The sequence below is a fragment of the Pyxicephalus adspersus genome, chromosome 6 (assembly GCF_032062135.1).
Source record: "Pyxicephalus adspersus chromosome 6, UCB_Pads_2.0, whole genome shotgun sequence".
Lineage (NCBI taxonomy): Eukaryota > Metazoa > Chordata > Amphibia > Anura > Pyxicephalidae > Pyxicephalus > Pyxicephalus adspersus.
In genome coordinates this window covers 69,762,323-69,778,887 of record NC_092863.1, presented here as the reverse complement: position 1 = coordinate 69,778,887, position 16,565 = coordinate 69,762,323, and the positions used below count along the sequence as shown (strand labels likewise).

Below are 16,565 nucleotides of genomic sequence, written 5' to 3'. Positions count from 1 at the left end.
CTGGTATAGGAGAAGGCACCCGACGCTGGAGAGGGAGATCGACGGACGACGATCGACGGAGGACGACGCTGGAACACGAACACGACGCTGGATGAGCACAGCGGGACCATGTAAGTGGGGATTTTAATGTACGGAAAATCTCGGGGTTAACCATTATAGCACTTTTTTTTTAGCCCGTACCAACGGTCGGGAGGTTAATAAGCAGTAAACAAAACATCAGCAACATTCTACAGAGGAGAATTAAACACTACCATTTAAACCACATAGGCTTTAAGGATTCCCCACCAGAGAATGATGTTGGCTGTCCAATCACTACTTTATAAACGAAACCCCTTGTACTTTTTTTTTTTTTTGTAAATAAGATTAACTACAGTTCCACTTTAAAATGTGTGATCAGGCAGGGCTTTATTGCAGAAAGGGACAGGTGATGTTCCTTTTGCAATAAACATTCTTGCCTAAAGCATTGCTCTGTGGAATGGCTATCAGTGTTGGTTGCCAGGACCTCTAGTAGTTAAGTCATTCCAGCCCAGCCAAACAAGATAGCTGAAGATTGCAACTAAGAAGAGAAGAATGAAGAAGATGGTAGTGTCCTGGGACAAGGGAGTATAGTGGGGTTTAGTTCTGCTTTAAAGATTGATCAGCCCACCAAATGTGAACAGAACTTCACAAATGGGCTTACCTTTGTACCTTTTATCCCTAAAAATATGATATCTGATTTTCTATAACAAATTGACCAACACTGAAGGCAATTTTACATTTAGGCTACGTACAAACGTTGGTCTTTTGTCATTGGAAAGAATCTTTCAGATCCTTTCCAACGACAAAAGACTAAAAGATGCCTGAATAAGTGCGAGTGAGCTGCACCCCACTGCGCTCTCTCCCCATTACTTGAATTACGGTCATTCGTGGATCCTCCAGGACGGATCCATGAACAATGTCGGACAACTGACGTTGCCTTGGTTTTAAAATACTTTATTTATAAATCTAGTTTCCAAGTTTTTTTCCTGGAAAAAGCACCTATTAATGCAAAACAAATAGTATAACATCCTAATATGAATAAGTTACTTGCTGCTACCCTGCCTCATAAGGTCATCATATCTGCACTTTATTTACACCAGTCACAATAATTTGCATTTAAATAGTTCTGCAATGTACAGTATGCTTTGTCACCCCTCCCAGTTTTCAATTCATTCCATTTTTTGGGCTGTTTAAGGCAGATGTCTAGTTGGCAATAAGCTTCAACTTAAACTAAGAACTTCCATACCCTAGCAGACATAACTATGCATGGGATATGCTCTCAAAGTGACTGTTGGAAGGATGGGATACATGAAAGGTGAAATGTGGCTTTAAAGAGTACATTTCTATCTTCCCCACCGTGATTTAGACCATAGATCATGAAAACTTCCAAGTTTCTGATACCTTTATGGTTATATTGAAAAACATATACTTTGGCAAACAAAACTGTTAAATGTATTTAAACTGTGTAATAACTTTAACAATTTATGCATTTTTGAAACTGTCTAAATGAGCAACATTTAGGCCAAAATATAAACCAGCAGTATCCTTGGAAGATGTCACTATTTAGAAAATGTTCTGTGTTTAGAATAGGACAGCACTCATGCTGTACAAGTGACATTTCTGTCCCTTTCTCACAAGCACGATCTGTTTTATGTAGGCGTTAATCCAGCATGGGGCAAGCAGAGTGTGAGATATAAACATTTATAAAACAAAATTGAAAGTGCTTTGATTTCATTCATGTTTATGACTTGGTAATTCCTCATATACTGCCTGTTTATTCAGCTTTTTTCCACCTGTACTTTACTGGAGAGGCAGTTGAAATAATCAGAGAAGATGCGTTCTTGGTTTCCCCCAATTCACTTTATTATGTTTGCATTACAGGCAAAAGTCGAGTGTTCCCTGAGCCAGGAATTTTCTGTGGAGAATGTGCTTGCCACTCTGCCAGCATTTCCCAAAGGTGCTCCGCAGCAGCGGGCAAAGAGAGCTGCAGAAGCATTGGTGAAAGCTGCCAATTATTCCAGGCTAATGGCAATGCAACAGGTATCTTCCCTATCACTCCAGTACAATGATTTAATCATCTTCTTACTGTATAGTGCTTTAAATGGATTTGCTTGCTGTTATGTGTAAAGAAAAACTATTATTATAAACAGCTGCACTGAAGTCATAGGAGCTTTCAGAGAGTTGAACATTTCCCAGCCAGGACTAGGAAACAGCTGCTTGGTTATTTTTTTATTGCGTGAATAGAGAGACACATGACTGAAAAACCCAGACCAGTGAAACGGTTTTCAGAAGGCTGCCAAATTCATTTAACACTCTTCTTGGCAGAAGATACACTCTTCATACAGGATGGCTTTTTATAAGCAAGTCAGTTTGTTTCGTTGTTACATTAATTTACGTTATTTTAAGTTCCAGAAATTGAATTCCTTAAAGAGAAGCTTTACCAAAAAAATAGTATTTCAGCTTTTAGTTGATACAAATTTGGTGTATCTTCAACAGACCTATAGTGGTCTATTTGTAAATATTGTCCCCAGGATGGTCTTACGGACGACAAGCGCTGTACACACGCCAGATTCCCGGCTGTTATTAGCCTTGAGCTGATTATCTAACGGAACCATCTGACGTGTGTACGTAGTTTAAGAGTGTCTGCTAGTTATTTAATATGTATGGTATCTACCACATCCTGTTTGATTATTTGCATTCCTTAAAGGATGCAACAGGAGGAGTGGTATATGACCAGAATCTCCAACAAGGAGTCCTGGACTCTTCATAGTCCACCTGTAACTGAAGTATTTGTTTCCAGGTATCCAGAATAAATTGCATGATAATACAAAAACACTGAAACCAAAAATGAAAAAGCTACCCATGAAAGAGTTTCAAATACTACAACAATTGCAATATTTTACAATGGCATATTTGCTTCACAACATGTTCAGAGTGGGCTGCAATTGCAGCAAATAAAGGCAGCAGGTGGTCACTTTATTCTAATGAATTCAAGATAGTTTCTTATGTGTATAACCTATTTGTCTTCTGTGCTGCAGATTCTCTAAAACAATTGTATTCACGTACACAAAGACTGAAAAAAACACAATTTTCATTTAACATCCAGTCTATTTCTTTAATAGCACACTACAATTACATTTTCATTCTAAGTGAGTGTAAAATATTTTGAAAAGTCTATAAGTTGGTGATAGGCTACCTTCTATTACTATATAGCATGTGTTTAAGAGTAAAAGTTGCAAGGTGTTATATATTTTAAAAACATATACTGCTAGCGAGGCCTAAACCCTTCTTGGAAATTCAGCAGCTTGTGCTTGTCTTAGGTGTCAAGTCTTATACTAAATCAGATACATTTATTAAACATTTGCTTAAAAATGAACAATACATTGACTTGTAAATATTATCACAAATATAATGGTAACTTTGAACTGCGTTTATTTCTCTGGTTAATATTTATTGAAGGTTTTTAACCAGAAAAAGTTAGCAAATTTATAGCAAGGTATAATAATGTACAACATGAAACAACAAAAAGGTATGTTAAATACTAACTTCCACAAAATAAAGTAAATATTTCTTGGGTTCTGATCTGTTGTCCTTACTTTCGTAATGTGGTAAAGGAAAAACATTTTGAGTTTATGGTATTCCAGTTTCAAATCAAAGTATAAACTAATTCTAGACTGAAAAGCCTTTTGGACATCCTACAGTGCGTTTACTTTATTTATGATAGAAAATGAGAAATTGAAACATCTAAAAAGGGTTTCCAATGTACCAGCACCCATAACTTGCAATTCAATTTCTATTGGTTGCATTAGAGAATAATTCAAACCTGTTTTTTATTTATTTTTAATAATAATAATGCTTGTTTTGTACAAATGTCTGGAAACCCCAGCAATTGACTCCTCCTATTTTCTCCCTTTGGTCTTTTAAATATACTATTGAAAAAATTTTGTCATGTCTGTCCAAAAAACAATGTTAATCGCACTATTAGTCTAGTGAACCTGTACTGTGGATGGTTTTCGGGAACTATGGCACATTCCTTTCTAGATCATGGAAATAAGTGGGGGCTGTTTGATAGTCCAAATCCAAATCCTAGAGCAAACAGCCCATGGTGACAATGTTGCTCACACATAGGGCCTGATTTCTGAAAGCTCTTCAAGGCTGGAGAGGATACACTTTCATCAGTGAAGCAGGGTGATCCAGCAAATCTGGAATGGATCTGGTCAAGAATTGAAAAGACTTGCTGACAAAAATAGCAAATGGCTTTGTTGGATCACCCGGCTTCACCAATAAAAGTGTATTTTATCCAGCATTGGAGAGCTTTTATAAATCAGACCCATAGATACAGTAAAGAGAGTGAACATTGTTGTCCTAGAACAGGAACTATTCAACTAATTAATAATATTAGGAACATGAACTATTGTTTACAATTGGCAATGTTAAGAAGGGGTTTTGCATGTTTGTGCTTCCCCACCTCATGTTGATAACAGCCTGTATGCCTGGGGTGCAAATATGGTGCCTTTAGGGCTGGCAATGGGGTACACTGTTTGATTAAAAATACAAAAAAAAAAAAAACAAATCAAATTACAGGCATACAGTAGCCTACTTGTTTGTGCACTAGATTTTTCTTTGGTTTCATCACTCTGTTCATCAACAAAGCACCTAAGAAGGCTAACACTTTTTGCTTTCTGTGTGAATGGTGACAGTCACCCACTTCCTCATTTAGTCCTCTTTACAGTTACAAAAAAGCACAAAGTGTACAATTTTTGGACTTTTAAGGCAATACACCAACAATATATATTATATAGTATGTTTTATATAATAATGGTCTATTACCTTAAAAGTTCCAGCATTGTACACTTTCTGTTTTCTTGTTTATGTTGTTATAGGATGTGGCAGTGTATCCCTTGGGAATCTTTTCCATATAAGTAACAGTTAGCCATTGACTTATAAGGGTTAGACATTAGAGGGGGGAGGTTGCTGGGTCAGCTGTGCCTCTGACCTGCAATGGCTTGGATAATAACTGCCTACGATTTCAGCCCTGTGATAACATTATAGGGTTTATGAAGGCAAAAAAACTGTAATGATCAGATAAGTGGCAAAAAAACCTAATAGCTATAGTACATGAACATGTTTTGCCAATATAGAGCCAATGTTCAGCCTTAAATACATTTCTCTTGTTTAGGTGGAGAATTCTTTAAACATTAATCTGTACCCAGTCTAGTTCATAATACTGCACACTAGGCATTGCCACAACAGATGTATTTTCCTAATGATATGTTGTGGTATATATGACTTGTTGTGTTATCTTTCAAAAGGCTGGAATTGTGACAAATATTTATCTGTGGGAAAACGTCATTTTTTTCTGCGCTCTGCAGGTGTTTGTTTTAAAAGCGGGAATATACACAGCACATTGGACTCTTTCCACATCTATTTCTGCTGACATCAGGGAGGCAAAACCCAGCTGTGCTTATGAATCTTTTTGAAAACAAGTACCATCACACTGGATTGCATTTGTCTAGCAAAATAACGTGGTTGACCGAGTATTTCTGCGTCCCATGTTATTAATAAAGAACTAGCAAACCTAAAAAAATACTTAATGGGGTATGAAAGGAAATAATATGCGAATCTGTGTGTAACTACATAGAATTAATACACTTGGTCTTTGATAGTTACCATTTTAGGCTAAAAGTGGTTGTTGGCAGTATTTTCACATTCTTATAATCAACAAAAAGTCAGCTCCACTTTACAGTCTGAAACATATTTGTTCATAAATGTTATTTAGACAGAACTCGTTTACATTGTGCTGCATAATATGTTGGCGCTAAATAAATAATGTTCATTATTATAAATAATAATAATATTGATAAAAAACAACAACATAAAGATACATAGCAATGCAGCAAAAAAAAATAAAAGTATAAAATGTGTTGTAAAGTTGTGTGATGTTTCTGAGAGTGTCCGCATTATGCAGTCTGAAAGACTTTATTGATCTTTTTTTCTGGCCATAGAAATTGTTTTATTGGTATATTAAAGCATCATTGTTCATCCAGCTCACGAAAGCACTTTACCCAGAAGCAGTAACAGCTGTGTAGTGTTCATCAGATAAAAAGATATCATGATACATAACCAACTACCATAGTCTTGTTTGTCTGAGTGTTACATAGGGGTATGATATGTTTTCAGAGATAAAAGAAATACAGAAATTGCAGGCTTCAATAACAAAAAGGACTTTTTGTAAATTTGATACATTGGAAAGATGCTAAGGTATGTAAGGTTAAAATAAATTATTAATTACGCAGTATTTATATAGCGCAAATATTTAGTGCAGCGCTGTACAAAGTCCATAGTCATGTTACTAGTTGTCCCTCAAAGGGGCTCACAATCTAATGTCCGTACCATGTATAATACTGTTATGTAAGTTAATGAGCTGCAGTCAAATTGATTTGCGTATAGAGGTGTTTGGAACCTAAATTTAAAAGCAGGTATAAAGAATTGTAAGAGGTTTTTACAGGATTACGCTTTCAATTTAATCCTACAGTTAATGTAGATGTCCTTTTTTATGATTTGTTTTAGATTGCTTTCTGGATGCACTTTATGTCTTTTTTTTTTATTTGGAAAACCTCCAAATGCAAGGCACACATTATTAACATTTGGCATGTATTTCTACCTTTTACCACAGCGTATAACTAAAATCAAACAAATTTTATTTAAAATAACAACTAGCAGTCAAAGGGTAATTTCATGGCTTATGCATCCAAAATGTATGCCAAATTTTAAGTCTAAGGCTCCTAAACACATTTAGAAAGATCTACTTGTCTCAACTTCACTTTAGAGCATGACATCCGTGGACACCAGACCCTCCGAATATCATATTCCTTTTTTTATATAAAACGGACCTAAACCTAACAATTTTACTTATTAACCCTTATATGTAAAGTAAAAATATTGTTGATTTTTTTTTTTTTAAGTGCAACACCGTTTAAAAAAAAAAAGGGTGCAGCACCATCCTGCTGTGGGGATCAAGACTGAATAGGAGCGCAGAGCCTCCTGGGATACCTATGTCATGCATCCCGGGAGGCCCCGGCTTCTCCTTCTGCGCATGCCCAAGATTTCATGGAATTTTTCCATGAAGGGAAAGAGATGCTGATCTCACACCTGCGCAATGCGAGAATGGGTGACAAAGCAAGGAGACCAGAGAAGAGGAAGATGGCGGTACCTGGTGACAGCCTTCACTAAGGACCTAAAGAGGGGGGTTGCTGGATCCTCAAGTCCCATTGGCAGATTGCTTTTATGTTGAAATATTTTCAGGAAAAATCATTGGATTATGTATTAGAGTGAAGTTGTCGCTCTCTCCCTTCAAATCAACTTGGCTTACTTGTATAAATATTTCCTACAGCATCAATACTGGATGAATACAAAGAAGGTTTCTAAACTCCTTTTAATTAAAAACAGAAATGTAACACTCAATGTGCAGTCCAACCCAACCTGTATTTTAAATGGCAGTGATTGATTCTACATGCTGCTGAACAGATTTTAATTCATTATAAATGGCCTTTACATTCAAAAAAACTAAAAAATGAAATTGTACATATTTAAGAAGCATGCCCCTTCCTACATGTGAGAATCTTTTGATATTAAACATGTACATGCATTTGTATTGTAACTATACTTTATTTTTTTCAGATCCATGCCCTGGAAGCTGAGCTTGAGTTCCACAGAGGCATATACAACTTGCAAGTGCAGTACACACAATCCCTTTTCCAGGGAATAAAACAAGCCTATCAGAATTTCCAAGAAAATGTTGTAGCTGTTGTTTGTTCTCCACTTAAAGGTTAGTGAGAGATGAAAACACATTTGCTTGTCAGTATAACATGGTCAGCAATGGTAATTGGTTTACCCTTTAGAAAAACCTTGCACACAGTAATTTATTATTGTTATAATATGACCACATTATAGTGTGCTGTCTCAAGTCTTCTGTGTACTGTAGAAATTCAGCTATTTGACCTGTGTGAGCCCTGAACTAATGTAAACAACTAAGGACATTAAATATTCATTCTTATGTGTATTAAAAACATTGAATACATTTTGTTCCCTTTTTTCGTCCTGTGTTCAGATTGTGTGCAGGTCTTACCTTTTACTCTTTAAAGTCTGGAAACTTCAGCTCTGACCCCTTGTCAGAAAAAGCCTGGCAGATATTAGTGTAGCAGAAAAGTATTTTTGGCCTGTGCTTATCAGGGGATACATCACTTGCTTGTATTTAACATAAACCTGTGCTATATCCATGCAGAACAAATCAATGGGCCTTATTTAAATAGAATTCCGTGGCTGGGGAAGATACATTTTTTGTCGGTGAACCTGGGTGATCCAGAAAACCTGGAATGTATTTATTAATACATTTGTTAGCTAATGTTTTTAATCCTGGACCAGATGCATTCCAGGTTTGCTGGATTGCCAATAACCTTAAGTACAATTAATTGCAGTTAAGTGAACATCCCAACCATGGTACAGATTTTCTTACTAAAATTTTAAAGGTGACGATGGAAAGTTTTAAAATGACACAAGCTAAAACCAAGCTATTTTTGTTATGTTTCTAGTTTTTTTTAGGAGGTAAGTAGAAGCTTTCTATGTTTTCTTTTTTGTAAAATTGCTTTTTCATAAATCAGCCCTGATTGTGTATTCTGTCTTTGAATAAATAAAGTGTTGGTATGACCAAAACTCCCTTTTAAGTTTTAAATAGTGTAGGGAAGATACAAAAACACTGTCAGGTTATTTTTACTGTGTACTGTTGAGGTTATTGTCCACAACATATGTCCTAGAGACACAACAGGATGTTTGAAGGAATGTCAGAAAGTGTGGGGAATTCATTCCTTAGTGTAGAGATTTCCCCTCACCAGGCACAGACAACAGACAGGATTCTGACACTTTCCCTACTTTCTGTCTGACACTTGCCTTTACATACAGTTTAAATATTATCAAGGATTTACCATCAGTAAGAAAAGACTACAGACAGACAAACTGTCCACATTTTTCTCTCAGTTAAATAGTTAAAAAAACAGGTTTTTAAAGGATGTGAAAAAGAAGAAATAGAAAAAATATATAATAATTACAGTGTATAACTAATTTATTTGTACATTAATATACACAAATGCAGTATGTTGTGATTGGGGCAGGTATAGCTGGAAGAGATGATCTATGAAGTATAGAATTATTAATATTACACAGTATTTATATAGCACCAACTTATTACTCAGCACTTTACAATGTAAATTGTCATGTCACAAGCTGTCCCTTAAGGGGGTTCACAATTTAATATCCCTACCTTACTCATATGCCATTAATGTAGTCTAAGGTCAAATTTGGAGGAAGCCAATTACCCTAACTGCATGTTTTTGGAATGTGGGAGGAAACCAGAGCACCTGAAGGAAACCCACGCAAACACAGGGAGAACATGCAAACTCCATGCAGAGCGTGTCCTGGCTGAGATTCAAACCTGGGACCTAGCGCTGCAAAGGCCAGAGTGCTAACCACTGAGCCACCGTGCTGCCCATACACTATCAGAAATATAGCAGTGAGGCCAACAACTCAACACGTATATAAAAAATTCCTACAGTGTTTTCTGACTGACAATCAGGTGCGTCATAGCGAAGGTTACAATAAATGTTGTGAAAAAAGTGATCCTTTATTAGGGATGGATGAAATTTGGAAATATTTTCTCTGTTTAACAAATTTATCTTTTAATTTTCACAAATTATTGATGAAGCCCTACATTGTAAAATTGCTTGTCCATTACACCCTACATTAGCCATATGAGTTGTTAACCTGTCACAGCAATGGCTGCTCCCACCAATGGAAACAGTTTGAATTTGAAGATCTTAATCAATTAATAATATAGGGATTCTGATGTAAATTTTTGTGTAATATGTGCTGTGTAGGCCAAGTAAATGAAAACTGTTATCAGCAATGAGTTAAGGCAGCCTGACCTCTGTATGTTAGTGACCAAAACCTGCAAAGCAGCTGCTATTGTCCCAGTTTGTTTTTCACTTTAGCGTTACATTTTGCCACTAAAGCTACTGACAAAGACTAATGTATATTATTTTAACCTATGTCGTGACTTGCCACTGATTAATTCAGTAGACCAGTATGAGATGTGTATAAGTATGTATAGTCCGTAGTAAATAGAAATATGTCTGTATTAAAGGCGATATTAAGTATCTGTTTTCAATCTTGCTTGGCAGATGTCCTTTCTTCTTATGATGACCTTAAAAGTGAAGCTTCGGAAATGGCCCTTAGAAATTTCTTAACAATTTTCAAGAACAATGTGGAACAGATTCAGGATGCAGTTGACATTTTGACTCCATCAAAGACACAGCGACGGGAAGGTAATAATTTAACCTGTTCAATTTTAAACAGCAAGGAATGAAATTGCAATTTTCTGTTTTCTCCCCTCCTAACAGCACCTATAGTGCTTATCAAACCTTCCATTACGGTTTTATTTGTAACGAACGCTGTGTTTTTGTAGCCATTCCGGTTGTTTCTTTTTTTGTGCCTTTTTATGTCTTTCTATTTGGCATCGCAACAACTGGCTTTTAGTCTTCCACTGCTGTTTGTTTTAATTAGATTCCTAAATTACTTGGTATAAAATATTATTAAAGTGCTAATACTTACTGGTATAATTATTCCATATACTGTATAATGTTTTTATTTAAATATATATGTGTATACATTTTTCTGAGTATTATAAATAAATTGTTCTTTAGTCATAGTAAGTAGCTTTAAAATTTTGTTATATTCTGCACCAGGATTAAGATATATAGTTCTGTGTTTTGGTAAACTATTTTACAGTATAAATTCACATGTGGCATTTACTGGTTAAAGGTATACGTCAATCAAAATTGAAAATTGAGCATTTGAATGCACAAAGGCAATACAGCCTGCCTTCTCAGGCTTTCGGTATTTCATCTATAAATCACTCTACTTCTTAAACCTTCCCCAAAGATTTTAGTTTGTATTTTGATCTGGGAATACTTTTTCATTCCATGAGTTGAAATCAGAAGGAAAATTCCCAAACAAACCAATTGTACATTTCTTGATCATTCTCCCTTACAGGAGCCTAACTCACATTAGGTTGGCACAATGTACAATAGTAAAAGTATATTTAGTGTAAAATAACCCTATACAACTCGCATTTTTTCATGAAGAATGGCATGAAAAAGACCTGGATACCATACGGCAGCCAATCATTAGTGTGTTTCCTATTCTATTTGATTTCTTATCCTATTCTGCAAGGCAAGTTGCAATATAGATATGATCAAGTTTAGATATCAAATATACTATATCTAAATTTTATTGCCTGAGAAAACCTAACTGTATTTATCATGCTTTACTACTTACAACAAATACATCGGTTTGTATTAATAGCAGTCTGCTGGTTTCGTACATTGTCTAATCTTCTTTTGAGAAACATCAGTTCAAGTGTCCATGGGTATTGTAGGACTTACAGGAACATAATGATTCCTTTCATGCTTATCACTTGAATAGGTAGTTATTGGTGATGAGGATTTGTAATATTTATAGCTGCTCCTATTGCCAGACAAGGTATGTATAAAGAACTTGGGCTTAGTTTTATATTAGGGCTTTTATTAGAGTTTATTTTAGGTTAGTGTTAGGGGATTTTCTTTAAAATCAGGATTAGGTTGGGAGTGGAAAGTTCAGTTTTGGGCGATTTAAGTCTTGGCAGATAAAGAATGCAATTTACAGAAGATTAACATCCAATCACTAAACTAAATTTGTTACGTTTACTGAACTTCAAAAGTCATTTTCAATTTTGTTGAAGTGTACAGCTTCCCTGAAAAATACCAGGTAATCCTACCTACAAATGTTCTTGTTAAGGCAATTCTTGTTTTGTGGGGACAACATTCAGACCACCGTTGAGAAACATCCATTGAGCGATGACATGCAGTCACTCTTGCAGAAAGTGTATGTACAGTAAATGACTGCTAAGTAACTGAAGAATCACTTTATATTTTACATTTACTTTGATTCAATGTTTACTTAATTTTATTTCGTTAAAATGTGTTAAATGCAGTTTTCTTCATGTTTTTTTGTACATCGTTACTGAGACTGGGGGAGTGAGGAGTAATCTATGTGTTAATATGGCTCTTCTATGGACAGAGGGAACAAAAAGGATAAGCAGAGCTGATGCCTTATTGGTGTGTTGGTGTGGGCAGCGAGGTGACACCATTGTATTCTTTAGAAGAAAAATTGGTGTCACCCTCCTGGCTGTGTTTTAAACAGAATTGTAAGAATTACAAACTTGCCTGTATAGAATTTGAAAACCTCCTGCATATGTATGTATCTCAGCTTTGTGTTTAGCTGTTTGCTTAGAGCCTAAAAAAAAAATTTGGTAGGAGCGGAGTTGTTAGATGTTTATGGCTCCCTCGGGGTTGGGTTAACTTGTTCATGAAAAAGGGCCTGATTTAATAAAGCTTTCCAAACTGGAAAATATACACATCCGTGAACCTTGACAATCCAGCAAACCTAGAATGGATTTCTTGAAGGCCATTTGCTTTTTGTTAGCAAATGTTTTCAATCCTGGATCAGATCCATTCCAGGTTTGCAGAATAGCCAAGCTTTACTGATGAAAGTGTATCCTCTCCAGCCTTAGAAAGCTTTAATAAATCAGGCCCAAAGTGTCTATGAATTAAAGAAAGACTATAGGTTAAAAACTGTTATGGAGTGATATACGTTAATTCACAGTTTTCCATTTTTTTTATTAATAAATGTTCTGTATGGTGGGAAAAACAGACCTTTTAATACACGCTTTGCTCACATCCTTCAATATGGTGACAACACTTCTACCTAAAGGAGTCACAAATTTCGTCTTCTGAAAAGTCTTCTAAAATGTGGTGAGGTGATGTAGTCAGAGGCTATCATCAACAAGGATGCATCCAAAGAATGCATCCGTGTGATTCCTTTGGTCATACATGCTGTTAACTTTGTGGTAAATAGTTGCATGACACGTGCAATGGAAAGTTAGGTATAAAGAAAAGGGTGTTTGGAATGCTTTCTTTGAGGAAGTAGAAGTGTGGGTCAGAAGTTACTTCTTAGTCTTTTTTAATCTCCCTGGCGGTATGAATAATGAGGAATTTTAATTGTAAAAGAGGTACATTTAAAAATCCTCATTATTTTAAAATTCCCGCCCGGTCCAACCTTCTAGCCAGGCGCTCGCGAGCAGACACCCGGTCGGCATGTGCTTCCCCTGGCCTCGCGTCCCCAACATTCACACGCCAGTGCTGCAGATGCTGCATGGAATCTGTGTAGCCTGGCTATACCTGGCCGGAATCTACCCTGAGCCACACTCGGGAATACCGCCAGTGAGGTTAATGAAAATCATGAAGGTAAACCAAATTTGCAATATTTTTTTAAATACTGTGAACAATCCTGAGTTTTTTTTCGTATTAGATCTTACATTTAGACACTTCTAAAATGCTCTGCTTCAAGTCTTCAAGGGCCAGTATCCACAGAGATTTTGAATATTTCAACAGACAGCAGTACATTTTTTAAGGTGTGGTTTATTCTGATCTGTATATGGCCTTCATCTCCTTGTATTGTAAGGAGGGAAGTTAAAAAAAAAATATGGAATTATGTTTGGGCTTACACACACATTCTTGACATTTGAGATGTTTTGCCAAGAACTGATATACCTCAATTTCCAGTTATTTTAGTTAACACTCTCTGATATGTTTTTCTTCATTAAGGTGAAGAGGCCTTTTCAAAGCTGGGTCATGAATTCTTTACTTCTTTGGACAACTCAATAAAAAAGTGTGGAGAAGAAAGAGATCGATCTGTTTTTGAAATAGAAAGATTAAAACAAGAAATGAATCAAGCCTTAGAGGCCCTCAGAAATTTAAAGATAGAAAGGAAACAAAAAGGAAGTTCATCCAATGATCAGTCTGCAAAATCAGAGGGAGAAAGTACCGACGTCAGGGGGCAGCCTCTTGTCACTAAGGACACAGCAGATATAACCCCTCGGCTATCTGCACTCAGAAGAAAGAACTCCCTTGTGATTCCTGATGTGAAGGAAACATCAGAGAGACAGTCATCACATCAAAGTCAAAACTCTGGGTCAGCACGTCTGAGGAGCAAAAGCCTCCAAAGGAGCAAAAGTGTTAGGATGCAGCCCTCCTGGCAGGTGTAATTGAAATATTTATGTATATTTGATAACGTTGATCGTATTATAATATTACAGTAGACTTTTCTATTTTACTGCTCTTAAACCACATAATATTTGTTTCCTAGTTATCTGATATGCGTCATCCCTGACCCACTAAATTCTGCTTTCCATTTGCTCATTCATCAGATCAAATTTTTATTGACAAAAATTATTTAAAAAGTTATTTGTGGTCTAAGTATAAAAACTGGAAGATTAGCATATAGAAACCAGGATAAGTATATAGTGTATTGTTGTTGATTTGAGCCTTTGGCATGACAAATTTGTACCATATGGTTTAGGATAATTACATAATTATGATCATTACGTTTATTGTTGCAAAGATCTGCTTTGTGGTCAAAGTTATGTTTCAGAAAGTATGGTACAATGCAGGCTACATATTGTTTCCCAATTCTATAGAGATTGGCCATGTATGCATTCATAAACCTTGAAAAGGTTTCTATGTTGTATTAAAGGACAATTCCAGTTTATCATATAAGCTTGTCAGTGTGGAGATGCTCCAGAATCCAATCCTTCATAAGAGGCATGAAGACTGCTGATAAGTAGGGACCCTCTGGGATGAAGCTCTGTTTTGCCATCACATTTTTATTTGTCTGCTCAACACAAAAAAAAACCTGGTTAAAGATAACAGAGCTCTATCACCCCCTCTTTCTCCCCTTCCCCACTCACCATTTCCCAGCAATACAAAATTGTCTAGTGCTGGTATATTGTTTAGCGAAAAATAAATTACCTTTATTAGGACTTTTACACATCATTGTGATGAGAAACATTAGAATAACACATCTGTGACTCACAAAAATGCTCAGAAATGTTCTTTATAAGCCACGTCATAGTAATGGTGTTCAAAGTTCCTGTGAAACAAAACATTTGCAAAATGCAATAAGGCTTTTGAAAAAGTTTTTTGATAAACATTAATTTTTATTTGTGGTTTTGAAGACATAACAGGAAGTCAGATAACATTTTCCTAAAATAAAAAACCTTATGAGCTACCTTATTGGAAGATTTATTCTCAATTTCTGTTTTGAGGACAACTCAAAATGTTCAATTTTTCCTTTTAATCCTGGTAATTATGGCCACCAGGGTTAATGGAGAAAGTGAATTACAGACAGCATTGAGAATCTGATAGGGGTAAAAATTTATCCACATTCTCCAAAAATGAGAAAGGAAATGTACCTTTAACTACACTACAAATTCTTTTGCGCCACAATTCACTATTGTGAATATAAGTAATATCCCTTGCATGATTCTTCATTTTAAGATTACATTAATTTACTTTTACACTACCAGTGACATCTAGTTGTTAGCTGTCTTTTCAAGCTGCCACTTGGAACTTGGGAACTGGGTCCCCACTAACCTTCCTGGTATCAGTAATGACATAATTATCATATACAAGGTGAAGGATGCAGCTTGCAGAGGCCACCCCAGCCTGTAGACGGCAGTATGCCTCCGTTTGTTATCATTGTATACAATTATGAATTTAAAAAAATGTAGTAATTTTATTTTTGTCTAAAGAAAACACAATGTACCAAATTCATTTCTAACATGTCTTTAAAAATGTAAATTTGATTTAGGCGGGCAAATTTATCAGAGTTATTTGCAACTAACATACTAATACTGCTAAATTTAGTCTGGCATATTGCTTATACATAAGTGTTATTACCAGGAACTTTAAGCAGTGCTGATGTATTTCACTCACAGTTATTTTTTTTCATCCATCTATGTATCTTACGTTTTTTGATAATGCAGGATGCTGGAACTGCTGTAAATGATGGAACTAAATTATCATAGGACAGCTCAATGTAGAGAAAGTATTAATGAATTTATTTAATTTTGAAAATTATTATGTATTTATATATTTGTAAATAAACTTGATTATTATATTTTGCTTTCTCTCATTCTAGCTTCATTCTAGCAGTCTCTTGGTATATTAAAGTTCCAAACATACAATGGGCATAATTTATTAAAGCTTTCTTGGATTGGAGACGATAAACTACCATGAGAGAACCAGGGTGATCCAGCAAATATGGAATGGATTTTCTAAAAAGCATTCCATGTTACTTGTTTAAAATTAAAATGCATTGTATATAGCAAGTTTTTTTCCCAACCTGTATATGTGGGATGTCCTGGAACTGCATTAGTCTCAGACAGACATGTCAAAGACGGGCTGTAACACTTTACCTGAGAACACATCGCCATATACTAGTGACCAACAATAATACACTAAACATTAAACTAAAAAAAGTACAAAATACTTTAACCTATAAAAAGGTTGAAAAATGTACAGACTAAGCCTGTGTGACTTTAGTTGTTTCCCTTTTAA

General features: G+C 35.6%; 1 protein-coding gene across 1 annotated transcript in view; it reads left to right on the top strand.

The window, feature by feature from the left end:
- Positions 1–16,125, top strand: part of LOC140334047 (uncharacterized) — a 22,044-nt gene extending 5,919 nt beyond the window's left edge. Inside the window, exons 2-5 of the mRNA XM_072416133.1 lie at positions 1,900–2,058; positions 7,699–7,846; positions 10,251–10,394; positions 13,773–16,125. Of these exons, the coding sequence (XP_072272234.1) occupies positions 1,900–2,058; positions 7,699–7,846; positions 10,251–10,394; positions 13,773–14,212 (891 nt within the window). The 3' untranslated portion in view covers positions 14,213–16,125. The remainder of the gene's footprint in view (positions 1–1,899; positions 2,059–7,698; positions 7,847–10,250; positions 10,395–13,772) is intronic.
- Positions 16,126–16,565: the final 440 nt, after the last annotated feature.